Source organism: Lagopus leucura, unplaced genomic scaffold (genome assembly GCF_019238085.1).
Source record: "Lagopus leucura isolate 7727_CA_CO unplaced genomic scaffold, USGS_WTPT01 Super-Scaffold_100015, whole genome shotgun sequence".
NCBI lineage: Eukaryota > Metazoa > Chordata > Aves > Galliformes > Phasianidae > Lagopus > Lagopus leucura.
This window is the reverse complement of record NW_024962269.1, coordinates 16,174,263-16,202,043: the sequence shown is the minus strand read 5'-3', so window position 1 is coordinate 16,202,043 and position 27,781 is coordinate 16,174,263. Positions and strand designations below refer to the sequence as shown.

Here is a 27,781-nt window from a genome sequence, read left to right as displayed (position 1 = left end):
CCTAAATGAGGCCCTTGTCAGGAAAGCATTCCTTGTCAGAACAGCCTTGCAAGGGATTGCCAGGCCTGAGAAACCGAGTTTATGTTCTTTCAAAGACCCAGCTGTTCTTTTACATGGACTTAAGAAGAAATACTGATTGCACTACTTGGGTGGGGTGATGGTGGGAAAGGAGACAGGGGAGCCCTTGGAAATGCACAAGAGGAAAGCTCTTTTGCCAATTGCCCAGCACTTTCTTGTACCAAACACACAGCTCCAAGAAATGCCCAAGCCCGTCTGTAAAGGCGCCAGACCAACTGGGACGTATCTCCAGCTCAGAGAAATGAGAGACTTTCCAAAACTCCAGTAAGAAAAGGGGAGTCACAAGTCTGAGGGCAAGGAGAGAGACCCTTAATGCTCTGATTCAGCTTCTTTTCTCTCAAGCACCGTCACAAAAGCGTGGAGATGGCCCTTTCTGGCGGCCTCGTGGCAGTTCTGCCGCACGGAGAACAGGATCGATAGCCATCCTCAGTCACTCGCTCCCTGGGGCACAAGCAGTGATGTAGGGACGAGATTTGCTTTGTGTCTCTCAATAATGGATTTTACAGTTAATTAAGGAGTGCAGGGAACAGGCTGTAAAACCTAGTTCATTTCTGTTTTGAGAGCAGTATGGCTGCTATGATACATGGCGGAGTGAGCAAAAGCAGGTAAAAGCAGGAGAGCTGAGTAATGCCCAGAATTCCAGCACAGTGCTGCATGGAATAACGGTTAGTGGGTTAAACAAAACATGGCTCTTGGTTCTCAAGCCAAGAGGTTTGTTTCAAACTTCTCAAGCTCCGAGAAGCTGAACTTGGCGTCAGCTTCACCAAGAGAGCAAAACCACCACCCCCCCTTTTGAATTTGCTGCTAGCTGAGAAGCAGCAGAGCGTATCACTGCTCCTGGCTGCACAGAGCCCCATGAGATCAGTCTAATGGCTAGCATCTGCCCAAGGATGCAGGTGTAGGGACAGCCCTTTCTCCCAGTCTCCTTCTTGAAGATGCCAAGGTCATTGAGACCAGTGGGTGACTAGCAGCAGTTACAAGTACAGATTCTTCCACACATAAGAGATACACGTCTAGGACACATTAGGCAATGGATGGAAATAAAAATACTCTTGGTGAAAATAAGGTAGTTTGAGGGTTTTGCACATAAAGAGGTGTACTACACTGAACAGCCATAGGTACAGCTCAACCTGCTTCTGCCCGTTGTTATTGATGGCACTAATTTACTTCTCAGCATTCAGTAACTGGGCGAGGAGCACAATCTGTACCTGTGAAAGAACCACACAGCCCTTGAAATAAGGCTAGCTCCCTGTGTCAAAGCGTGTAAACATTTCCCAGCAAATCACAGCTGCGTAACAACAGAGTTGTTTGCTCTTCATCTGGAAAATAAGTTTGTTTGGGATATTTCAGCAGAAATTTGGAGCAGTGATAGCTATACAAAAGAGATGCATGCTTGAAAATGATCTGCTTTTACATTGGAACTGCTTCAACCTAATCACCGTGACCAAAATTGGTCATTACACTCATTTTTCATTCCTGTCAGCACAAACGTGTTGAGCAGCACCTTGTTTGTCCATAATATGATGTGCTTTAGATGATACTTTTAGCATGTTTCACACTGAGGGCTCTTTTAAAGTTTCCAACATTTTGTAACTCGTACTGGAAAAATAGCCCAGAGCGGGGGAGAAATGACAGTACAATAATCAAAGTGCAATTGAAAGGGAACAAAATATACCACTGGTATTTATCAAGGATTTACCATCCAAACAATATTATTTTGAAGGTGAAGGGTCAAATTCTGGCCCAGCGCATTACAGATTGCAGATTACAGCAGCGTTCAGACAACAGGTGAGTACTAAAGGAAAGCCCAGCTCCTTAGAACACAAATAGCAACTTGATGCTTTCCTCCAGCTTCAGAGAAAACAAAACACAGTCGTACCTACAGAACTCCCTTTAACTGCTGCCAAACCAGCCAGCAGCTCTGACTCAACGCCCCTCTGTTACACCATGAAAGTAACAAGCACTTTTTACAGGGTGGTTTCAAACTACTTCGACAGCAGTTGGTTCAGACATACAAGTGTTATGCTACTACAGAAATGCAACGGAAAAGCTAACGCATTTACTGCATAGAAAAAGCTGATTTATGTTCAGATTAATCTCAATCTAAATATGGTACAATCAATATTTGTTCAACAAAATAACTAGAAAAGGGTTGTTAATATGTATATATATTGAAACCTGAATCAGGACTTCGAGCACAGATATGAGAGAGATACACGTATCAGAATTTTATAGATATCAAATGTTAGCAAAGCTCCTGTATAATTAATATTTACAATGTAAAATTCCGTTCCGCTGTAGCAGAGGATCACTGCACTGCAGTGCCATCAGAAGTGCTGTAGCACGCAATAGCTAGGTCTGCTTTTTTTTACCATGGCCCAGCACATGAATTTAAAACTGCCTTGCCAGGTTTGAAAGTAATATCTGTATTATCTGAACAATTCTAAGTCCCGTTCTTTCCAAAGTTCTAAACTGGATTTAATTGCAAGAAACGTGACTAGCACATGAATGATTGGATGCCGGGCAACCCAGGAATAAAGTTTGAGTAATAAGAATGGTTTATTGCTCTGATCTGCTTACAGATATAAATCTATCAAGTTCACAGTCCCAAGCATATGGTACGAATGGACAGCGGCCTGCAAATAGCAGATACAGGACGACCTCAACTGAGTCTATAAACTAAACCGGGATATTTATTTCCAGTGCTCTAACTAGTAGTCTAATCAGTAAAGCCCTTAAACTTGCAATGATATTTCACTGATGTGCACCAGAGCGTTACGAGTTATAAAATTTCCAATTTAATTTTACTGCATCCCTCAAGCTGTAGTAATTAGAAGACAAACTCACAGGGAAGCTGTTTATAGCTTCAGGGGTGAGAATTTTGAACCTGTCCTGCAGGTCACTCATGTCCTCAGGGTTCCCAGATCTAACAGCTGCCTGCAGACCCAGGAGTTTATTGTAATACTGCAGTAACTCCTCACTCAGATGAAGGGGGCAGATGTAGATGACGTCCACGTTGGCATCTAAAACAAAGGGGCACAGCGCTCATTACTGGGAGAAAGGTAGACTCTATTCAGAACGGCAATCTGACGATTCCCGATCGTTTGCTAACAAACAGCCTCGCTAAAAAAGCGCTGAAAATAAACCCGAGATTTTTAATTCCCCAATCTTAGCAGTTTAACTGCTTTTTCTGTGCTTCAGCATTTCTCTGAAGACAGGTCAGCAACCCAAAGAAATAGCTGGTTTCCAGAATTCAATCTGCAGAACATATTGGGGGCAGAATTTTGAAAGAGTGGCAGGGGATTTATCTGCACAACTCACATTAACATCAATGGGAATTGTGCGCCGCTTTAAAAATATATCCCATTAACTTCAGTAAATTATAAAACCCAGCTATTAAGTTTAGAAAGCTGATGAAATCACAATTTCATACGCACGGCCTGTTCCTTTTCTTGTCCCGTCCACACAAAAGCTCACGGTAGGATACCATTAATAACTATTGCTGAGCATGTGAGTGTGTTGATTAGCTAGTTAAATACCACAGTGCAAAAATCTGCTTTTTTGCATGTGAAACAACTTCATCTGAAAGACACCGAACACACAGATATTCAGGGGTGAGAAAGAGACAGCCGTGCACATATGCCACTGGGGAGGAAAATTTTAACTACTAGGCTCTTCTAAAATATTAATAGGTGACTTAATGGATTAATTGCCTTGCAAAATTAATAGAATTTACTGCCAAAAAACACTCCTAGATTTTGATCCAACTCCTGCTGAAATCAGTAGGAAGTCTTTCATTGTCTTTGCTGGGCACAGAAACAAGAGCCCTGACAGTGCCAGGGACAACTGCCACCGCGTGGGACCAAACCAGAAGCAGTGCAAGCATTGGAGCAAGCAAACTCCCACCCTTGCATTGTAAATGAACATGGTACCCACTTTTTCACTTTGAATTTGGTGAATAACACGCTGCAACACATTTTACTACTCTTTGTGATGCCCTATAGATATCCAAGTCTGCCTTGGATGTAGTAGGGCTCCAGAGACAGGTTAGCTAACAGAGGTCACACCGAGCAGAGATCCTCTGTATTGTAAAGAAAAAACAATACCGTAAGTGTCAATGCTCTTTTGCTAGACACAGGGAAAGCACTGAGATAGTTAATAATTTACTTAATAATTAGCTAGCTTGCATCTTACTCGTGGTCTGTCTTACATTTTACAGTGGAAGCAATTTTCCTGTTTGCAGATTTTTAGTGAAGACAGCCTGCATAGCACGTTTAGTTTGTACCTTTAAGTTACTAATTATCACTTTAGAGGAAAAAAAAAACCAAAACCTATGTTAAAAAATTGAAAAAATAAAACTGTACTGTGGAAAAACAATATTAGTGTCTAGATAATATATAAAAGCAATTACATTATTATTTTAGGCAACTGTAAATTTCTGGATCTAATATATTTTTGTTACAAACTTATTAAATGGCATTTATAAAATAATAATGATACTGAAATATATATGAATCAAGTAAAGTATGTCATTCCAGGGAGCCAATGGAGTTGGTCATTGACAAATAACATTCTACATTTGCTTTGCTTAAGAGAGGACCGTCGTTCTAGGGAAAAACTTTTAATGTATGTCTCTTGCCTCATTTGCTAATTAAAAAAAAATTGGTTTAAATAAGATCTTGCTCTTCTTCAGCACATCTTTCTCTCCATATGAGCCTGAATGAACTCTAGCAGGATTAGCTACCTAATTCTGTAGGACACTGAGCACTTTTGATTGTTTGTGGTGCTCAGCACGCCTTGTAGGATGAGGTTGCTTTACCTTGTCACAGTCAGAAAAGTCACTGTGGTGTTCTTACGAATAACTTGGACAGGAGCAAACAGCACAGTCGCTTCTGAGCTTGTACGTTCTCTATAGTTAGCATTAATACCAAAGGAAATTCCGCACCCGACATTCTTGTGCTCACACGTAGGGGCAGATAATGGCAGCTCAGCCAGCCAACAGCTCGTAACGTACCCAGGATGTCGCACAGCCTTCCCAGCTGCAAGTTCTGTCGAAGAGCAAGATCTGGAATACGTTCACGGATGTACTGGGAATATCCTGGAAAACAAGTACAAAGTCACCCCCACTGGAATGTTAAAAAAACACACACACACAAAAAAAAAGCCTGACGTTTATTTAGGAGAAATCAGCCACTTTAGATTTATATTTTAAAATCCATCAGTATTTCAAATCCTAAACACGGTACTGCATAAATTACATCGTGGTTGGACTGGATCACCTTGGAGGGTTTTTTCAACCTTGGTGATTCCATGGTTCCACAGTGTAACATCATGTTTTTGTGTGATGAGATTTGAAGTGAATGGCTAAACGCTGCAGACCTATACAGCTTTATCATTTCAACCTGCAGCCACTTCTGAGTATTTTGCTCAAGTCTTCTGTGCTGTTGGATTGTTTTTTAAATGCTGAAAACAAAAAAATGACACCATCATTAAGCAAGAATCCTGCTAGAGCCTAAGCTTTGTACTTCACACAGATAAAAGGCAACAAAAACACTTCATTACCGAGGTGTCTCACTGGTACCTGATCACTTTGTTGCAGAGCAAGAATGAGTGGCAGCCTGTCTGAGCCAGGATTACTTATCTGGAGGTCAGACTTCCAACTGATTGCATATTTGCATTCAAAAGGACTGCTGCAAATGACATGGCCACTGTGACTACCATCTCTAATCCTGTAATTTAAAAATTAAGTTGAGTCTAAACGAAGCAGCGTGTTCATACAAACACAGAGCCACGCAATACGAGATGCTGGCTGGAATAGCTGTGATTAAATCAATAAGGGCGTTCAGCTCAATGCTCAGTATTTGCCTGATCCTTTAACAACACCCTTACAACACTGCTACTATCTGCTCACCATCAGTCCAGAAAAGCTTCGCTGGAGAAAAATTTGCCAAATATTTCCTTGCTTTCACTCTGGAAGATGGTAATGCTGTTTTTGACTGCAAGGACAATTAATGTAAGTAATGGACCTTCTAGAGTGAGGTGGCAATGCTGCTTTGCACAAAGCATCAGAGCATCTTGGCACCCCACCAGGGGAGGGTCAGCCTCGCCAAGCACGAACCACGAATTTTCATTTCTCAGTTTAGTGCCACCAAAAGGACGAGGAGGGCCTTCCTCCCCTGCGTGAGTTTTACGATAGCGTATGTGCAACGATTTCAGCGACTGCTCCCAATTTACACAGGGCTAAGCTGTAGGGAGAGTTATAGAAGTACTAAAAGAACGGGTGTAGGAATTAAGGGCAAGGGGCCTGCTGTCACCTCCCCTTCCAGCCCCAGCCATGACCTCATGCCCATAACTGCCATTTTCTTGATAAATCTCGCTTGTCTCTGAGTGCCTTTCTTAGCAAAGGATCCACAACACTTTTCAAACTCCACCTTTGAAAAGAGAAGGAGCAGCACGGAGGAGGGGACAATTGGAGGCACCACAGGGAGATGGCTGAAGGGGAAGGAGGAAAAGGAGAGACCCAGGGCTCAGCCCCATGTGCTTCCAAGAGCCTGGGACAGGTGCAATAAATAGCATTTAACTTCCCTCCCTACACTCAGGGCACCTGCTGCTCAGCTGAAACCACTTAAAAAAGCACTATTCCTGGGTCACAAAGCTCTGCTGCATGTACTGCAGGCTGCACAAGGTGCTGCTATTTGGGTAGAAAAACCCATCAATCATTTACAAATAGTTAAAAGAGAAAAAATATTTGAATCCCAAATATTGCAGAGGTGTATTCATCTGTTAGAGTGTGGGAGTAAAGCTGATTAGAAGCCTGCAGCTCATTTTTCATCATGCTACTGACAAGAGTGCTAACCAATCTTTACACAAGGAAATTGATATTCTGTTTTCAGCTGTACTCAAGTCAGAAGTTTTTGTTTTGGCTAAATAAATGGAAACATTTGTTCCTCACAGCAGTATAATTTAAGCTCTTTGCTGTCCCTGCTCCTGGATTACTTCCAGAAATGGAAGTCTGAAAGTGTTCTTAAAATGAAAACTGCTGAGAAATTCAGTTAGGATTCTATCAGTGTCTATTGGAATTCCACTTGCAGGAAAGACCAGATTCTAACTTGACCCAAACGCCAAAATTGGGGAGGTGTGTGTAGAGTTTGGGGCTCTTCTTGGCCTACCAGGCTGAGGACAGAAACCATCAACAGCATTTGGTCAAAATGCCTCTTGGTGTCTGTCTGCACCTCAGACACCATTTTGTGATTGTTCAGATTCAGCATTAGAAACCAAATGAAACAACAGAGAAAGCCCTGCTGAAGTCAGCTGCCATTCAGTCCTGAGCTGAACAGACGTTACTTGTTCCAATTGCCCAGCTTCCCAGCAGCCTACCCAGGCAGCCTTAGTGGGACTGCAAAGAAAAGAATGGCTGCTGAGGTGTTTGGCACTTCTGTTCCCAAACAAACATGACAAGATACGGCTGAGCAAAAACATCACTGGAAAACAGTAGAAAACAAATGACAATGCTGATAGCTGGGCTCAAAATGTTACAGATTTTGCAGAAACGACCAATGTCTCAATTAATTCAGCGTAAAGAAGCACGAATCAAACAAACTTTTCAAACAACATCTTCAGATCCCTCCACTGGACATCCCAGTGTTTCCACGCTTTCCTTAAAGAGGTTTCCTAATTCTCTAAGAAAACATCTGCATTCTGTTACCTTTGCTGCTGAGTTTCTCCTGAAGGGGAAAGTTCCACTTGTGCCCTACTGCAGCAACTGCAGCACGGAGCGACGATGGAGTCATGGCTGAGCTGAAAGGACTGAGCTTTACCCACACCCTAGAACTTACTTAAGAGGTTGAAATAATCTCAAAGCTTTCTTAATCCCACTGGCTGATGCAGTTTGGTGTAACGTGGACACTCTGATTCACGTTTCAGCTTAACCTGTTTTGATTACACTGAGATTCTTTTCATATAACTTTGACAGCATCTGCTGTGCAACAGCTCTGCTACTTCTGAATTCAGGCTCCTAAATTAATAATTGCTTTTTCCTGTATTAATGCACTCCTTCATGTTTTTACCCAGCTCAGGGCACTGGAATACACAAATTAATTTTAAATGGTCCCGCTCTGAGAAAGGACCCATACCCTGGCATATTCACATGAGACTTTAAGATGAAGGTGTAATTAAAGACAATTGTTCATCAAATGTATATTTACGTTAAACACAGTCAGCAGAATCATCGAATTAAAGGCTACCTGGGCTCCAAAAACTGAGAGCTTAACACTTACTTACAGCCTGCATTAATTCAAGCCGTAACCAATTCACTTTACGAAATCCTGAATCTCTCAGGTCAATTAGTTTGCAATGTAAATACAAACTATAAATCAAATTACAAGCATTTCGACACGATTCCGTGTTTTAAGAGATTATCGGTGCATTTTAGAAATTCCCAAGAAACCACATTCTTTGATTTCTAAACACCTACACTTTGCCATTGCTTAGCAGAAAACAGCTTTTAAGCTCCCCAATTCATAAATGTAATTAAATAATTACATTAGTGCTAATTAACATGAAACTGCAGATTATTTAAGCGCAAAAAACACTATTCAACTTCTTAATTATTCTTGTTCACACAGCATTTCCTTTTGCTCAGGCGCCCTAGGTGCAAATAAAGCATCCCATCTGCTCGTAATTAGAACTAAATAATTTCAGAGAATGTAGCTTATCATTTTGACTGCACATTTGATTAAAAACAGTGTACAAGCAATATCCTGGCTTATTGCTGCAACAGCAACAACACGCACAGGCCCGTGTTTTCCTATCATTAAAGGAGACTGGAAACATTATCTGTTATTTCAGGGGGAAAAATACAACTTTTTAGTTCATTTCATACAGATGAAAGCAAATTACAGCAAATCACCTCTCCGCTGAATAGAGGCCCCCACATAATGACTTTATTTGCTTAATCCCCAAATTAAACGCCGTTTCGAGCGAAGGCCCTGTGTTATTACTCTCATCATGTCGAGAACATTTTCCTGCCGAGACCAATTTGAATAAAACAAGGGGCCTTCCTTGAACTCAATCAAGGAGTCATAATGTGGTGGGTAATAGAGGTTGCTGATAGATTTGCAGGCAAAAGTGTTATACCTAATGATGGGATATGGATAATAGTCCTCCTGGAGGTCCTGATGCGATTCCAGTTGGCTGCCAGATGCTAAAAATCAAGAAGAGCATTGATCAGTGACAGGAAGCTGTAGTGGATTCATCTAGTCAAACTTCAGCTGTTTTTCCACTGTACAGTTAAGCCAGGCATAAATTATATTAATTGATTTAATTACATACTTAAAACATCTTCCCCAATTAATTTAATTAGGTGGCTACATGAAGCTACTGGCAGGGGAAGATTAGAGGCTGCTCACTTAATTAACAGAATATGAATGAAAAAAAAAAAGAAAGCAAACATAAATGAAATTGTGAGCACTAATTAAGAGGCTGTCTGCAAACTTAAATACTTTCTGACAAAGTGGTGACAGGAATGTAGACGAGAGAGGGATTTTTTTTCAGCAAATTAAGTGCCACAAGGTATATATAGGGAGCTAAGGTAATGCAGTTAAAACATTGATTTTCTGACAGAACCACTGAAGTCAAAGCGAAGGGACATTTCCAACAGAAACACCGCAACAGATTTTACAGCCACAAAGGCTGAATCGCTGATGAAGGATGAAATATGATGCTCGGACAAGTGTATGGTTAAAGGGGAAAAAAATGGAAGCAGCTTATTGCGATCACTGAAGCAAGAGATGTTTAGAAAAGAAGAGCTGCCGTAACAGCTGGTAGCACCGCGCACCTTGGCCCTGATGTAAAAATTCTCCAGGTGTCTCTGACGTGATTCCTTCAGGGTCTTCTTCACACGTGCCATGTGATTGTGCAGGAGCCAAGAGATGGCAATCACACCTGATGCCCACTGCTGCCGCCTGAATCGGGCGTAGGCTCTCCTGGCCTGGAAGCGTCTCCACGTTGCCTGGATCTTTATAGCCGCCATTTCAGTACCCCCTTGGCCTTTGTATCTTTGGCCAGGTCGATTTAAAACCTTTTCCACAGCCGATCGATTCTTTATCACTGACAGTATGTCACTTTTGGTGGGATTCTCGTTAAGCGCAAAGTCCGATGCCGCTTCCACCAACTTCTGACAGCTGACTGTAGCCAATGGTACGGCGTAGTCCTTGAGAAGCTTCTCTGTGCGTTCCAAAAAATAGACAATGCTCCCCCAGGACAAACAGTGACGTTGTTTGAATGCCAGAAAGCCTGGAGCAGTCTGGTCTATAGCGCCGTGGCAAACAGCAATGCTGCAGTCAGGAGATGGATCCTGTAAGGGGAGACGTGGGAGGCATTTGAGGGAGCTGCACAAAGAGAACAGCCGCAGATGGAGAGCAACTGCCATCGAGTGCAAACGTGTGGCTGCCTCGTACAACTGCACTACCACTTATCATTGGACTGGGGGAATCTGCATCTGAAATAACACTCCTTACATTGATTTATACATCACAGCCACAAAGTTTATCCCCTATCTGCTGTAAAAACCACCGTCCCTCCAAGACCTCAAGTGTCACGAAAGGGTATCAGCATTTTTATTGAAATACATTAATTGCAAATGGGAACCACGCTTCATTTATCAAATATAAAAACGAAGCTCTGCAGCACGTTACTGGACTACATCAGATGGTAATTGCAGTAGCAATTCTCAACAGTAAATCAGGTTACCTCCACTTATCTCAGGAGAATGGATAATATTCCAGCCTATCAATTCAGCCAGGGTAAAACTTGAGACAGAGATGTTCTTGCATCTTAACTGTATTTTAACATCAGAACTGTATTTTATGGCATCTTCAGCCAGAAACTCATTAGTTGAGATTTTCAATCTAATGCACTATTTGCAATCTATTTTTAGAGATTATTTTTTTTATTTACATTAAGAACATTAACTTGCATTTCTCAAGTTTGCTTGCAAATAAAGATCTCCTTAATAGAAGAAATGTCAAAAGTGCCAGAGAGCGTGCTATGCAACACAATCACTAGGCTTAAAAAGATAAAATGAAAAAAAAAGAAAGAAAATCGTTTCTTTTGCGTGGGGATCAAGAACAGCCAGCAAACATTAAGCAGTCAAGGTCAAACTCCCCTATAGTTTCCTGTAAATATAAAGAGTAACACTACATTTGCTTAACTGCAGTGAGGTAGATTTAGAAGAGACATTAAAAAACTCTTTTATAACAGTAAAGATAGTTAGTTAAGCACTGGAACAGATGGCCTAGGGAGACTGTGGAGCTGCTATCACCGGAAGTTTTCAGAACAGGTTAGGAGAACATCTGTCTGCAGTGTTAAAGCATAGGTAACTCTGCCTGGAGCTCCAGGTAACCTCGTAAGATCTTTTCTAGGCTGATCTTCTAAATTTCAATAAACACACAGACAAATCCAAGAAAGTAGAAACTGGCAACATTTCCTACTCACTTCAGTATCTGTTATTGACTGGGTTTGGTTCAAACCCTCCTGTTCTAATTGAGCAACTTACAGTCACTTCCTAAACCATCTCTGCTGAAGACAGTGTCACAACCACGGATAAAGAATTCATGTACCTCACTGTCTCAATACCTGTGTCTGTGCAGCCTGCAGCTCACATTGAAGCTGTTGAGCCGGGTATGCGTGCGCTGGCTTTGATTTTCTGGTCGAATCCAGGGAGCTGCTGGGAAGCAGTGATGCAGTATTACCTCTGCTAGAGGAGTAAGAGCCGCCGGTTGCTTCCTTTGAGCTTGGAAAGGTGGAAGTGTCTGTACTCACAGGTTCCACCTTACTACTAATCTGTCCTGTACCAAATAAATAAATTATCATGGGTTTCATTGCTAAATAAGTGCAACAACAGCATCAAATTGGTATTCCACCATTAGGTACTGGCATGCTCCAGTTTGCTCTCACATCCAAGTGGTTTGCAGTATTCAGGACATACCACCAAAACCCATTTAGGAATGTCACTGGCTAGCCTTAAGCTTAACCATGCTAAAGCAAATTTTGGTAATTACAAAAATTGAGATCATATTAAGGAAAACGTATCACAGTTTTAATTCAAAAGAGCTGCTAATATGCCAGTAATGCAGTATACCAGGAGCGTAACGTCAAATAGTAGCACTTACAATCCATGTTACTCCACATGGAATTTTAGTTTTTCAACTACTCCTTTTCACTAGGAGAACTTCTGACTTTATAGGGATGGCTTCTAAGCCCACTCTTCATTTTGTTCATGCTCATTTTCTTATCACTGATAGGTTTGTCATATGCAACAAGCAGCCGTGGCAACAACAGTTCAGAGGACGCAGGTCAGAATTCCATCACCCAGAGCATGGTATGAGGAGCCATTCTGACAAAACAGAGACTTGGTCAGATGCTGTAAGGCATGTTTACAGTGATTTACAGTATTGCTGGCTTTAGCTCTGATGGTCAGATCTTGGATTCGGGTGCTTAGAATTTGAAACAGGAACGTAAGATTTTCAGAAATGAGCAGGGGCCAAACCTTCACAGGGCTTAAGAAATCTGATTCCCATTCAATTGAAAGACACAGGATGCTCTGTGCATCTTTATGCAAATGGTATTTTTAAGAATTTGACTGAGAGCTCATTAGACAGCTGCTTCCTCCAGAGACAAAACAAGGGCCTGAACACAAAGTTGGAGATGCAACTGCTGGTTGTCATCAATCATCTGTACTCACCTACAGCTGACTTCTTGCGCTGCCTGTGCAATTCATGGAGAGGAGCTGCTTTGGATACAACAGGTGTCTGGAGACTTATCTTTGCTGCTGGAGGGATAAGCCTGCGTTCCCTTAGGCTCAGAATATCTACAAGAAGATGACATCACTGAGCTATTTGTACACATTTCAGTTATGAAAGAAAAAAATAGAAACCATAAAGAATTAAACAATAGCGCAGCCAAGTTCTTTCAATTCCAAATCAAAACTACAAAAGCCGTTAGGTTATTTTTTAATAAGGACATTCAAGGAATGTAAGCTCTGCCTATGAGAGTTGACAAAGACATGAAACACATTTCAGTGCTGATTCTGAGAGTTATGTGCTTGTACAATGGCAATTTAATACACAGAATGGATGAGAATTAACTTTTATAAGCCACAGTGTAATTACGGCTGTGGACTGATTACTAAAACATCCAAGTGCAAGTCTACTTAAAATTGAATGACTAATAACCAGACATTAATCATTACTGTTTATCTTGACCATTTCATTTTGTTACAGAAGAATCCTCCATCACGTACAGCTCTTTCTATCAGCAACGCAGCTGACTTACAACGTAAGAATCAGGAAGGCTGATGCTCCACACAACGTGTGCTGCGTGCTAAGTTCAACACACAGAGCGAGCAGCCTGAAGTTAATCTCTACCCTCTGCAATGTTTGAGAAAAAATTCTTCCAAGATGAGAGGTGCCAGAAAATGTGATTGCCAGACAGCTGCTGCAAACAGCAAACCTTGTGGCTTATGTGGCATACAGCTGTGCCTGGCAGCAGTGCCCAGGTGCAATTCTGTGACTCACCTTTCTTCATATCTTCTTCTAACAGGGGTAAGGCAGAGTCCACACGAGGAGAGGCAGGCAAAACCCAAAGCTGGCTGCTGCTTTGACCCTTCACTCCCTTCTGACTACACGTCTGGCAAGACACAGAATCTTTTTTCAGCAAAGAGAAGTCCTGGATTTGCAGAGACATTTTTCTACTCAATAATAAATACAATTTCTGCTATAAATATGATCTAATAATGTAACAGTGCAAACATTGCTTTTACTTCCTATGCTACAGTAATGTTTTCTGTTGTTACCTTAGTAATTTAAATTAAGTTTATTAAATCCAGTTGCTGTCTTGTGATTTCTGCTATGCAAAAATCAGTGTATAAGGGTTCAAAACGGAGTCACAAGAAGCTTTCTCAGTTTTAATGAGTGCATTGTGCTTCCTGGTAGAACAGTCTTTGCAATACAAAATGCATTCACCAATATGACACCAGAAAGAAAAGGAAGTACTTGAAAATACGGAAAGAAATTTGTACTGGGATGAATACTAACGGAATTCAAATAGGTGAAACTATCCAGAAAGCAGGAAACAAGAAGTATCTCAGAGTTCTGAAGTTTCAAGGTTCTTTAACTGCAGCAGGGAATGACACAGCCTAATAGTGTGATGTGGAAACATGCGCCATGCTGGCTGTGCTAACGTGGGAATTAAAGCTCCCTTGCTTCCCCAAACAACCTGTGCACGCCAGCAGAAATGGAACCTGCTGGTTCTAGGTGCCAGGATATCGAGCAGTGACACCCATCTCTTTGGGACAGCGATACCACGTGCCCCACTGTTACAATCATTAGCACGCACATCGAGCATTGCACAGGCAAAAGAGCATACTTTAGTACTACAAATACAAAACCTCCACATCTCACACTTTCTTTTTTTCCTATCCTCCAACATTTTTAGTGTCCTCACTTTCTGCCTGGATTGCAAGTTGTTCCCAACTCCTAAAGAGAATGAGAGCCAGAGCTTCAGCACACGTAACTTCCAGACAGGTAAGTAACATCACTGAGAGCTCTCACTTACAGACAGTGAATTATTACCAGCAGAACATGATACTGCTTGCTCTTGTCAGACTGACCCTAGAAAATGAGACAAAGGCTTTTTTCAGGGTTCACCTGAAATAAATTCAAGAGCTGGCTGCTCCTAAATAGCACTGTTATGTTTGCAGTGTGGGCAGACCCCAAACATCCTGGAACAAAAGGTCCCCCTCCTTAGGACCCTGAGCTGCAGGCACCTCACCTGCCTTCTGTGTGTCAGAACCTGAGCACAGAGGAGCTGCAATGCACCCACAGTGCTACGAGACAACCAGAAACTCAGGCATCTTCCTGTGTAAATAATGTCTCCTAGGGAAATGTGTTATGAGGGTTATGATTCAGCAAGTGCATTTTTCTCAAGTCAGCACAAAGCCTGCCCGTTCATCATGGGTACTTTTAAAGTACAGTTTTATAGGGCTGGAAGGGAGCACCTCATCTGGACTGCAGAGAGAAGCTTACACTGTATAATATGCTTGGAGTGTGCTGAAAAACTATGTTTTCATTTCAAGCACTTCTGAGTGTAATTAACCTGGGACATGAGAAAAACAATTCTATTACCCTTTCTAAAGTGTTTTTCTCCTGTGGATAAACCTCTCCCTCTTGATTTTTTCTTTTTGCTTTATTTTAAATGGGGCACTTGTGGTAACACCATAGGGATTTTCTGATTAGTTTTCTATTCATTTTCTTTTCTCTTTTTTTTTTTTTTTTAACCTAGACAGCAATATTTAACCAGAACAACTGTTTTTGAAAATATACGTATGTTTTTCCCCCATAAAAGAATATAGTCTACTATTAAATACAAAGAAATGGTGATCAGTAGCACGCCTCAAAACTATAGTTTATCAACCAGGAAGATTAGATAAATGAGATTTTCTAAGTATTAGAAAACCCCTCAACTTGATAGCAGTGGTGGAAAAGGTATGTAACAACAATCAATCATTTCATGATTGTCTGCTCCAAATTGCCATCTGCCTTCATATTTTTGATTAAGATCCTACTGAGATTTGATGTACACAGTTAATAATCCCCACAAAGAGAAGGATGAAACAGTAAAATCAAATCAATGGCAGTAAGGCCAGTTTTCAATATGCTCAGAAAGCTGGCAGGCAAAAGCCTGGAGAAGGCACATTTATTCCAGTGCAAAAGGGAAAAGAGGTCTCAGGCTACCTTAAGCACCACACAGATCAGGTAGGTAAGGCTCAGAGGCTTTCACATGGCTGGATCCTGATGAAATGCACTCCAGGATACCTAAAGAACTCTCTGAAGTAATCTCAGAACTGCTGGTTGGTCTCTGGTAGAATGGCAGCTCTGCTAGAAGGCCAGAAAAGTGCACAGTGCCCAGCTTCAGAAATGGGTGCAGGTATGTCGAGGGACTCTGACCCTGTTGTTTTAACCACAGTTCTTGGGAAGAAAAATCTTAAACGACTGAATGAGCTCATTACAAATATCTGAAAAGTAAGCACCTCGTTCTGATGATAAGCCAAATAATCTCAGTAACGCACAATAAATAAATGAAGTGCTTAATTCTGGTTTTGAATGACCTGCTTTTGGTCCCCTGAGACTAAGAACCAGCATGTGGAATTCAGTGCAGAGATACCCAGTGGTAATAAAGGACTTCATGGTAAGTAAAGGACGCGTTCTCACCAGGGTTAGCAGAGCCACTCATGCCAGATGAGTCAAATTTGTAACAGCTCTGTGGAAAATCTAAAATATGAACCATCTTTAAAGCTTGCTGTCTTATTATCCAAGAAAATTTCTGACTGGGAAAATCACACTGAAAATCCAGGTTTGTCTTTTTCATTCCAGTTTATGTAGTCCTGCGTTTTATCTAGCTGATCATTAATCCACGAGATGCAACACTGTGATATCAGTAAGTATTTCTCTCACATTTTGTTTATCCAAATAGAATAAGCTCCATTTGAAACGGAAGGCCCAACATATAACCTTCCATATGCAGTAAGTGGGCATCTTCAGCAACAGGTTTTACATATTATTCTTACCTACTTTAAGCTTAAACTAATTAGAGATGTCTGTGAATCATTAATTTTCCACATTATTGGAAAAATCAAGCTTTGCTCCTTTGACGGCCTCCTGCTAGCTCTCCCAGCCACACACCTCCATCACAATCCTGCCTTAGCAGGTGCAAGAGAGAATAGATGGAGAACTTCGGTGAATCTCACATCTGTTTTTTGAAAAAGGGAACAGAAGCAGCACAGAAGGAAGTAAGAAAGATAATTGCTGGCTTGAACTACAATACATTTTACTTACGGGCGAAGGGCCAGTTTACATCAGGCAGAATATGCAGGACCATCTTATTGGAATTCAGGGGTGGCCCTCCATTCTTGTCCGGAGACAGCTGTAAACCAGCAGCCCATAGCATCACAATCAGGCACTGAGTTTTGTTGAGGAATGCTGATACGTACAGAAGCAGCTTCAGCAGCTTCGGCTGCACCCCTACCTAGCAAAATGACAGTCAATCTCCAATTCCAGATGACAAGAACTGGAGAAAACCTTAAAACAAATGGTGACCTTTCAAAAGATTAATTTGTTTACCAACAAAACATTCTACGTTTGTCATCTGAGATGGAGGTGACCTTCACATTCCCATTTCTGGGTTGAAAGGATTCTGACTTTACTCATCTGTTAAGTTAACTCCATCTCACCAATTATTTCCTTTTTAATTCTAGTGACAGGATGATTTTATTAATCCACTGTGCTGCTTATTATGATTACATACCGTAAGACAAATGCAACAAGCTTATTTTGAATTACTGTCATGTAGCATCGATTTGTTTAGGTCTCATTCTGCTACCAATGACAAACCGTGCTCTGACTGCAATTATCAAAGACACACGAGTCTAAAAGAATCCGATTCTGAGGACCAAAGACCTGCTCTTCTCCTACAACTTCTAATAATCTGAAAGGAAAAGAAATGCCAAGCTCTGCCTTAACTTATAGCTCTGGAAATGAATAGACCCTCAGTGATAAGCCTTAGTGATCAGCACAGTGCGAAGAACAGAGGATATAACTAGTGACTGCACTCAAATAAGTCAGCTAAAAAAAAAGCAACCAGCAAAACAGAATCACTGCCATCTCCATTACAGCCACACTATATAAGATGCAACTCATAAAGGCTAGAAATCATCACCATATTAAATTCTAACTCATGAATAAATTAAGAGGTTCCTAAGTTTACAGCATAATATATATTTATATGAAAACAGGGACCAAAAAGTGCCAGTATAATTCTATAAAAGAACAGCAGTCCTATCGAAATGAAACATATAGTTGTGAATCTTTTCTACGTTGCAGCAGTTAGCCAGAATTATTTTTGCTGCAGTTCAGATTACTGTTTGTTTTGCTGGATCCTCACGGGAAGAGTGCATACTTAATTATTGTCTGCTTGTCTTTCTTCATTTGTTATCCATATATAGTCTACAAAACAAAGCGATGCCCGGTCTGACCACGGTGCTTCCAACAGAATTACATTTCTCATTTGAAGATAACTACAAAGGATGAAGCATTAGTGCTTATCCACCCAAAAAAGTACAGAAGGGCAACAGTGACGGCGCAATTAATCGCTTGTAGTTTCTGTCATAACGTATCAGTATACGACAAAAGACAAAGAAATCTTTCATGAAAAAAAATGAGATTTAGAAGTTTGAAAATGAAAATAATTTTTCAAGCTACTCAAACAGCAAGATAGTGAAAAGCCTGTGTGCCTCATGTGGACCTACTCAGTTACAGCAAAGCCAGAGAGCCTGCCATGGCACTGCAAGCACAAACGCTCAGGTCTCCCTCAAAACTCAGATGCTGAGCACTCTTGGAGAAAGAGGTGAATGCAGTTAACGAAGTGATTTGTTTCTCATTCACGTCGCTGGGAGAGTCCTCCTGCCGCTGATTTTTTGGGGGAGATGATCACTGAAGGCACTGGAATGGCTGCCCAGGGAGGTGGTGGAGTCGCCATCCCTGGCAGTGTTCAAGAGGCGCCTGGATGAGGAGCTACGAGAGATGGTTTAGTGCTTGTGGCACTGATAGGAATGGGAGGGTGGTTGGACTGGATGATCTTGCAGGTCGTTTCCAACCTTGTGATTCTGTGTGATTCTGTGATTCTGTGAATTTAGGTATGCAAGTAGAGCAGGTATGTGGGTACGCTCACGTGTCTGCACGTGTGTGTGATCCCGTGTGTGCGTGTGTACAGATATTGCCCTCTAATGGCTGATCAGCAAAAATAAGGTAGGCAGTACCTAACTTCATTCTTCTTGCTGTTTTCTGCTTCCTGAAACTAAAGGCTGTATAGTTTTAGACCTGCAACTGCACACAGATTTATTTCAGTTACCATTGGTGATCTCCAGCTCTCACTGCACTGAGTGCTTGTACACCTCGCACTTCACAAAATGCCTTTGTTCACAATCCAGGCAGTAGACTCTGTGAATCTAATTGCAAAATTGTACCCCCACTGAAGGCAGAACATTTCAAAACCAAGATCGTGTCATGCAGTGCAAAAACATTTAAAAGCATCTGCTTAGGAAAGCTGTAAAATACACGACAGACAGGAAATACCTTCTTGTTTTTTCATCCAAGCTCCCTATCACAAAAAGCAACTGTAAATATGTATCAGAAGTTTGACTAATTTATACTGTCTGTAATTTCAGTCAACACGAAGAAGTTTTCTCGATGTGTTTCAGTGAGAGCAGTAAAACACATGGCACTCAGCAGCAGTATAACATTCCTCCCTGTGAGCGTTTTAGAGTGGTTCTAAAAAGCTATTAGCCATGATGCTTTTCTCTCATTAACTGTATATCACAGGGTTAGACAAATCACCCTTTAGTCTGGGCAAGAGCCTTCAAAAATCAGTTTTCTGAGTGGCAGCTTACAACTGTGCCATCCACAGATTGCTTCTGGTACCTAAAACCAAACACCTTAGAATCTTATGGCACTGGACTTGCTGCATAATGCTTCCGTTGTAAAAGCAAGTTCTAGGACAGCACTCTTGTACAAGACTGTTGGGCATGTTCTTTCACATGGACCACAGTGCTGCACTAAATTTGAGAACGTGACTGATCTCTTGTTATGGTATTTAAGAGGAGCAGCAGTTGCAGAACTGAAACGTGTGGGAATCAAAACGTAATGTAGCACAACGTAAGCAGCATAAGAGCAGAGAGCAGGGTGATGATGTGGCCACCGGTCAGGGGACTCTGAGGGGCCTTGAGAGGTGTTCTGTACCAAAGGAAACAGCTCTACTGAGCTGAATGAAAGGCTGTGCTTCAGAATCCCTCAAAGCTCAACTGTGAGCACACTGCATTCATGAATTAGCTCAAGGATTCTGATTCACTGTAATCTCTGTTTTCCTGCTGCAGTGATTTCTGATGCTGTAGCCCTGCGGCAGGATTCCTTCTTTTATTAAAGTCAATTGAAACTAGCATCAAAGCAAAATACAAGTGTTTCAGGCTCATTCACAACAATCCTACTGGCATTTGAAAACAGGATGTGCTCATATCTTGTAAAGAAACAGCTGGGGAATAAACAAGCAAAAGGCCACCCTTCCTTGATCTCTGGGCCACAGCCTGAACTCCACAAGCTCCCTTTTGTTTCTCTTCCTAATCTTACCATGATTACACACATTCCCATACACATTTATACGTTTGCTGGACTAAGCACCCATAACTGTTATGCTGCACATTTGTTTTCCCCAGTGTTGTCACTCAGATTGCTTTGTTACACATGAATGTCAACAAACAGAAAACTATGAGGTACTTTCCCTTACAACGTAAATAGTTTTTCAGTTAAGGTCTGATCTGTATTAACTTTACTGGTGAGCAGCCAACGTGTGCAAGTCCACAGGACAACAGAAGTTACTTACAGGAGCAGGTTTTTTCTTAGTTATACGTGGCAGCCTGGTCTCATAGCTCTGTTGTTTCAAAACAGCTTTCTTACTGATGTTTTCTGGGTCAAGCATAAGCTTCATATCCATTTCCAGCTGCTTCTGAAACATGTAATGGAAACATGGAACGTGCATGGTCTTAAAACAGTCGGCCATAAGTATTCAGGGATTGACTGATGGTACAAAATGATGCAAAATGTGCAAAATGCTGACTAAAAAGAACGCTGTTATCTCACTATCCCCTCAGAGCTGGGCAAACAGTGCAAAAGTGTGTGCTGATTGGACAAACAGCCTAGAGAGGCATCAAACACATATCCCAAATTTGTTCAATTAATTTCACTGCAGTGTTCTGAAAGTCCCAGATTTGCACATCTTTGAGTAACGTTTTAAGTGCAAAAGACAATCCTGTTTCACTGACTTGGGGTCAGTTCTACATTCAGTTTACCTGTGCTACAACAGACGATTTAATACTTACAAGTTAGGAAACACAACCAAAGCAAATAACATTTTCAGAAAAAATTCCCACCTTGCTATTATGAATATTAATACAAATTATCCTGTTAGAGAGGAAGAGCTAAAGTCACATCTTATATTATGCTGACATGGATATTTCCTTCCCTGAATGATGTCTCAGGTGAATCTCAGATCACCTTTCTCATTGATTTTGCATCTCAGGCTGACAAAACAAACTGGTGAACTAGTCAAGGGGGTGCAATGCATGCAGCAAACCAGAAATACACAGAAATAGACAGAGACCCAACATGGAGTCCTGACCTGAAGCACACATCCTATAAAACCCAGAGGAGGCATCATTTATTCTTCTACTCTGAAAGTGTCTCGAGGTGAAAACATTTCAGTTCATGATAACGCATGTGCTTTCATTTACATCTATGCTAATTGCAGTGATACCTCCCAATGCTTTTATTGCTTCTTGAGCAGTCTCTGCACCCAGCAGGGTTTATTTACTGACCAGTGCCAAAGAGGGAAGAGTCCTGAGGTGGCAGGGAGGAATGGGGCACCAGGCATGTCAGCACAGCACAGTTACTGAGAGCAGCTGGAGCCCTGCCACTGCTTTGCAGTGGATCCAGATCCCAGAGCACGGATATGGGAATGCAAAAAGCCCTCTTACTGTGTGAAATCCAACTGAGGATATTTATAGAGGAGAACTCTCTGCTGATACTTCTGTTGTGTAATCGTAATAAAGGAATTTATGAAAATTGCATTTGCTGACAAACAAAATGTGCCACGAGAAGTGCAAGAATTGTTGGAGGTACGTTTGAGCTATGAAGGAATTGCATTACTTTGTGTAAGCACGAAAACCTGGTAAATTTCTTTATCTGCACAATATATTCCCTTATTTTGATAGTAATTACAAGCAGATGTATCAATGAGACACTCCTTCAGATCTGGATTTGTAAGAACAAAAGTTATTATCCAAGCCAATTACTCTTTTACCCACATGGCTGCACAGAGACAGAAAGTTCAATTTGCACCTCATCAGTGATTTTGTGGTATTTATTTTATTGCTATAACACTACTGTATGGAAAGGAAACTGCTTGTGCTATTAAACAAGAATTGGGAAAATCTGAGTATCTTCTCAATTAAAACAGGAGATGGTTCACCATGCAAATTCCCCAGTCAGGCAGTGCAGCGATCAGCACCGGAGTGGCAGATTCCACTCAGTGTAACAAGAATGGAAACGCTTAATCTAAAAAGCAGAACTCAAACAAAATAACAATAACACACCAATAAAGGTCACTGCATAGGCTGGCAGTGTATGTGTATGGCAATGGGCAACCCTACAGCTGCAGGGTTATCACGGGTCCTTCTGTCTACCTTGTCCGGTGCCTGATATTGAAGCTGCCTTGAGCCAGCTTTGTGTTTTGTGAAACAGAGGAGAGCAGCAGTGCAAAGCACGTTGTGATGCTGAGAACTACTGTGCTCCGTTATTAGCACTGTGTACACAGCAATATACAAAACAAGCTGATGTGATCAGTACAGCTAAGGATTCACACCCTCTTATACTTCAACACAGAAAACATCTCAGAGCTGAGGGCATTTTGTTGTGCGAAGCCACCAGGTCAAACTCAGTTCTGTTTTGCAGCTTCAAGCCATGCATGATTTCAAATAGAGTCTAACTTCCTAATGAACGACTTACATTATGTTCATCTTTGAAACAGCATGTATGCCAGTAACTAAACCACTGTTCAAGTCTATCAGTGGCTCTTCCATATTCTAGAGCCTTCTAGAAACAGCGCTTATTGACATCTTTAATTCTATTGGAGATGAGAGAATATTCACTTGGAGTCTTTATAACTACTGCAGAAGGAAGACACCTTTTATGGTTCTCAGGCATCAACATCATCGCAACAAACCCAATTACAGCACATAGTGAGCAAAAAAAAAAGGAGGGACAGTGCTTCACAACTCCCCTGTGAGCCAGGTTCACCCAGCCCCATCCTGTTGCTGCTATCACTCAGAAATACCATCCTTGTGACTAAGCAACAACTTTAAGCCCATCCTGACACCTGTGGGCAAGCTATTTCACTCACAAGTATTCCATGTGAAAATTGCATCTGTGCTCATGTGACTCCAACATTATTTTATCCTAACTGCCACAAACACAACCTGAGCTCCATTTCTACTCTCACACGACCTGCTGCAGATTGCAAAGCACAAAAATATCACTGTGTGAATTATTCATTTCTCTCAGAACCTGCAAGAGTCGAGAAGTTGATTTCTTCAAGCCTACACAACCAGAAATACTGCCTGCAAATGGAAAACTATTTGTTCACAGAGCTTTTATTCTGAGTGGAAAAAACACAAAAGTGCACTTAAATAAAACCAAAAAATGTTCATAGTTGCCAGTGAGGCAGAGACAGGAAGTGAGGAACCGCAGGTGGTAATTTCCCAGCTGGATTTCACAACTATTTGATAACAGAAGCTTTTTATGTTGGCATGACGGGCATGTGGAACAGCTGGCAGAACAGCACTGTTTGCCCCTGTCTTCATCATGGGAAATGAGGGGTAGCTCGTGTGTCACTGGGTGTGCATCTCTAAGCAGATGAAAAGAGAAAGTCAGGGCAGCATACAGCATGAGCTCCCCTGTAATTTAAGCTCACTGGTGCACACAGAGAGTTATAAAACCACTGATAATGGGGAGCGTTCAGAGTAGCTGGACTCTGCTGGTGTGTTTCAAACATAAATGTGTTCCTACAGGACAGGGTTGGGTGTTGGCCAACTGCACTCTGCTCTCAAAACACCACCAAGCACCGTTCTCCATTCGAAACTGAGAAAGCCAGGAGTACATCAGTCAGCAGACATCAGAGTTCATCTTCCTTGTCAATTACAAATGAAAATATTTTCCAAACGGTAACAGCAACATCTTACACAAAGATATAAAACGGATAGAAAAAGATTTCCAACTTTTTCAATACAATCTCACAGAATTTCATTTCTATGGTTCTACTGAGCAAAGAAACTTGAGCAAGTGAAATAAAACCCGGAGCTCTCACTGCACTTTTTCATCACCTCAAGACTAAGTAACATTAAAACATTACTTCATGGCGAGACTTCTTTTATAAAGAACAGGAGAGCCAGGCTGCTCATTCTGGCCATACAACTCCATGTCATTCCTGGTACAACAGAACGCCTCTCCTTAAAGCTCCCACTTACCAAACTTCCCTTGAATTTAAATTGTAATGGCCCAAAGTTGTGACAATAGGTATTTTTTACTCAATTAATTACACACGTTTTTAAAATGTGTTTGAGGAAACTACCAGAAAACTCACCCAACAAAACTCAGATCTTGAAATAAAAAGTACTTCAGATACAAACATTTTCAGAAGGCTTTAAATTAGTTACAAGGATTACAGTTTTGGAAGACAGTGAAACGTTGGACTTCAAGCAGAAAACCTGAACTTAACACAGAGGTGACTGCCCTGTATAAGAAAGAAAACTGTTCCCACAGCTCTGCATATCTCTTACACAAAGCCAAACCAGAGAACCAGTTTTAGTCTCACATAACACAAACTCATGCTATTCCAGGATACAATCCCTTTTATTTCAAAGGCACTGCTTGCAGAAGTGCAGCTATGCATATGGTATTTGCTGGACTGGGACCTTACAACAGAATGAACATCTGGCTTCAGGATTCTTTATCAGCATACATGGGAAATGGATGCACCACAGTGATACCAAAGTCCTTCCTAACCTGGATTTTAGCCAGCAGGGAAAAGCAGGGAGAAGGCTCCTGCCTTTCAGCTCCCTCATTTACTGAGGGTCTGTAACATTCAGTCACCAGATGCTGTGTTATCAAACCCTGAACTCACGTGGAGCCAGAACAAAAGGGCCATAGGATCAACCAGTACCTATGAGATGCCAGTGCACCCATTTAGTGCAGTCTGGGAAACAAGTGAGCTGTGATTTCAGACCTGCGAGCCTGGAGAAAGGCGCAGCGCTGCTCTGCTGCATGCCTGGGCAGTCATGGGCTCAACGGGCACCGGTGGTAAAACCAGCTGGTTCTCAGAAGCACCACATTGAAGGCACCTAGTTAGAAAGAAGAAAGAGTGAGGTTTGTAAAACCTACCTTGATGTCACCTATGAAATGCATGCTGCTCCCACCTGGTTGCATCTAAAAGACTGCATTCTTGTTTAAACTTGTTAAGCAAAAAATCACAAGTGCTAGCAGTAGGTTGCTGTAAGACAGCATTAACTTTTGTATTGATTTAACTTATACAAAATATAACTCAAATAGTAAATGACCCAAAATAACCTAACTTGGGCCAACATTCCCATCTGCTTCACAAGATTCTGATGCTGCAGTTTTTCTGTCTTGCTGCCTTTGTCTCTGCCACGAAGCAAATGATGTCTCACTTACCATTCAGGGGGCTGTTTGGGACGAATTTCTTCATTGTCAGTAGCAGAAATAGTTAGCACTTCTCTGCTTACAGCACTTAAAAAGCTTTCAGCATGTTCCTGCCAGAAGAGAAAAAGGTTTGGACAATTATAAAAGTATGAGGGATGCATTAACTTAGCGAACTAGATCCTCCCTTGACCAAAAAGTTTTAGGCTTTGTGCTTCTGTTGGACTCAATTAGATTTTGGCCAAAGCCAAGAAATGCAAAAGCAATCAATTCTGAGCACACCAACAAAGGGAAGCCATGGCACTGAACCACAGTGTGTGATCAGTCCTAGCATTCACTGGTCACAGAGGGAACTCCAGGACAGCCACACACGGCCGTGGCTCTGATCGCTGACCTCAAAGACGAGCCGTCCTCTGGATCTGCCCTACATTACTTACTCTCAGCCCAAACTCAGTTCTTTCAATTGCTGTTTCCAGGTCGCTGATATCCTCAGCTTCCACGTTTCCTTTCAAGCTGATGTTTTTCACTTTGTCTTTAAGCTTGTGCAGATCTTCTTGAACCTAAGAAGCAAGTCATGACAGAGGTCATTCCCATCCCCAAGCCCGTGCGGTTACAGAGCAGCGTTCAACCCAAACCAACGCCTCCTGAACACAGCACAGAAACACACACAGCCTCCCTTAATTCTGCGCTTTTACGAGTGAGAGAGAAACACAATGCCAGTACGTTTAAAGCCATTGATCAGGAAGAAACCTGGGGGGGGAACAAAAACATCATTGAAACAACGAATCACTGTCAGTAACCATCAGGACGGCAGTGGGTCAAAGCACCCGCAGCAACATGGCATAGCAAGGCACTACATGGCACGGCACTACACGGCACGGCACCCACCCGCAGCAGCAGCGCGGCTCCCGCCCGCTCTCCCTGCCCCGCAGTGCCGGCCATGCCCGCCGCCCGCTCCCATGGCAACGCGACGCGCGGTCCGGGCCGCACCACCAGCCTCACCGCGGGGGGAGGGCAGGGAGAAGCGGCCAGGTCGGTCGGTCGGTCAGTCGGTCCATCCCGAGCGCGGCCCCGCTCTCCCTCCCCCGGCGGCTCTCCGCTCTCCGCTCTCCCCGCAGCAGCTCTCGGCCGGCGTTTCCCCGCTCGGTCCCCGCCCGCTCCACGCGGTGGTAGCGGCGGGCGGAAGGGGCGCGGCGGGCGGCGGGCGCCATGGCGGCGGCGGGGCCGTACGCGCTGCTGAGCAGCTGTGATGGCGGCTTCGCGGCGGAGGAGCTCGTCAGGCGTGAGTGGGAGGCGGGCGGCGGGCGGCCGCGGGTGTGTGCCCGCTGCGAGCCCTCGCGGGGCTTCCGCTGTAAGGCTTTACACGGGCGGCGGGAGGCGTGGGTCGGCCGACGGTGGTGTTGAGCGCCGGTACCATCCCGCTACCGGCAGGAGGGAAAACGGGAGCAGGAAGGTCCTGAGGGCCGCGCTGCAGCCCTTTGTGCGTCGGTACGGAGCTCCGCCCTGCGCTCCTGGGACGCGGCTTCCTTTCTTACAGCTCGAGAAAGTAAAATCTGATAGCGAGAACTTGAAAGTTCAACTAGAGCTAAAATGGGAGAGATGGCAGGAAGAAGCTGTTTGGATCTCGGTGGTTTTGCCGTGATGGCTTTTTAGGGAGCTGCGATAAGTCGCTGGATGTGCGTGGTAAGATGGGCGGTTCAGCTGCTTGAAATGAGAGGCCATCCAGAGAGCCGGGGCTGTGGGCACAGGTGAACCTCGCGAGGTTCATCAAATTCAAACACGAGGTTTTGCACCTGGGTTGTAGCAACCGCCAGTCTCAGTATAAGTGGGGGGTGAACAGAGCACGGCCCTGCAAAGAGGGCTTGGCAGTGCTCTTGGGTGGCACCTGGGTGAGCCAGCAGTGTGCCCTCAGCCCAAACAGCCAACTGTGCTCTGCGCTGCATCACAGACAGCACGGCCTGCAGGTCGGGGAGGTTTCATTTCTGTGATCCTGTCCCTCTGCGCTGTGAGGTCTCACTTGGAGTTCTGCATCCAGGTGTGGAGTCCTCTGTACAGGTGAGATATGGACCTGCTGGAGCACATCCAGAGAAGGGCCACAGAAATGGTCTGAGGGGTTGAACGCCTCCTTATGAGGACAGGCTGAGAGCGGGGGCTGTGCAGCACGGAGAAGGGAAGGCACTGGGGGGCCTGGCAGCAGCCTCTCCATAAGCTGATCTAGCTGTAGGTGTCCCTGTTCTTTGGACTAGTTGGACTAAGTGACCTTTAAGGGTCCCTTCCCCCTCTAACAACTTGTCCATTCCACCTCATTAAGCCACGTTTGCAAACAAGAG

At 42.8% G+C, this 27,781-nt stretch overlaps 2 protein-coding genes across 4 annotated transcripts in view; one reads left to right on the top strand and one right to left on the bottom strand.

Annotated features, from left to right (window-relative positions):
• The window catches only part of IQCH (IQ motif containing H), a 58,058-nt gene extending 31,665 nt beyond the window's left edge, over positions 1–26,393 (bottom strand). The window contains exons 1-12 of the mRNA XM_042876096.1: positions 26,340–26,393; positions 25,889–26,011; positions 25,467–25,564; positions 25,021–25,135; positions 20,566–20,688; positions 13,653–13,764; positions 12,821–12,946; positions 11,713–11,924; positions 9,914–10,432; positions 9,214–9,280; positions 5,093–5,176; positions 2,926–3,101 (exon numbers count right to left, since the gene is read on the bottom strand). Coding sequence (XP_042732030.1) covers positions 2,926–3,101; positions 5,093–5,176; positions 9,214–9,280; positions 9,914–10,432; positions 11,713–11,924; positions 12,821–12,946; positions 13,653–13,764; positions 20,566–20,688; positions 25,021–25,135; positions 25,467–25,564; positions 25,889–26,011; positions 26,340–26,393 — 1,809 coding nt within the window. The remainder of the gene's footprint in view (positions 1–2,925; positions 3,102–5,092; positions 5,177–9,213; positions 9,281–9,913; positions 10,433–11,712; positions 11,925–12,820; positions 12,947–13,652; positions 13,765–20,565; positions 20,689–25,020; positions 25,136–25,466; positions 25,565–25,888; positions 26,012–26,339) is intronic.
• Positions 26,394–26,653: 260 nt separating this feature from the next.
• AAGAB (alpha and gamma adaptin binding protein) overlaps positions 26,654–27,781 on the top strand; it is a 29,053-nt gene continuing 27,925 nt past the window's right edge. Inside the window, exon 1 of one of the 3 annotated variants that reach the window (XM_042875950.1) lies at positions 26,654–26,733. In XM_042875950.1, coding sequence (XP_042731884.1) covers positions 26,661–26,733 — 73 coding nt within the window. In that variant the 5' untranslated portion in view covers positions 26,654–26,660. Of the gene's footprint in view, positions 26,734–27,045; positions 27,135–27,488; positions 27,507–27,781 lie in introns of those variants that run through there. The other 2 variants (XM_042875952.1, XM_042875953.1) reach the window with 2 other exon arrangements.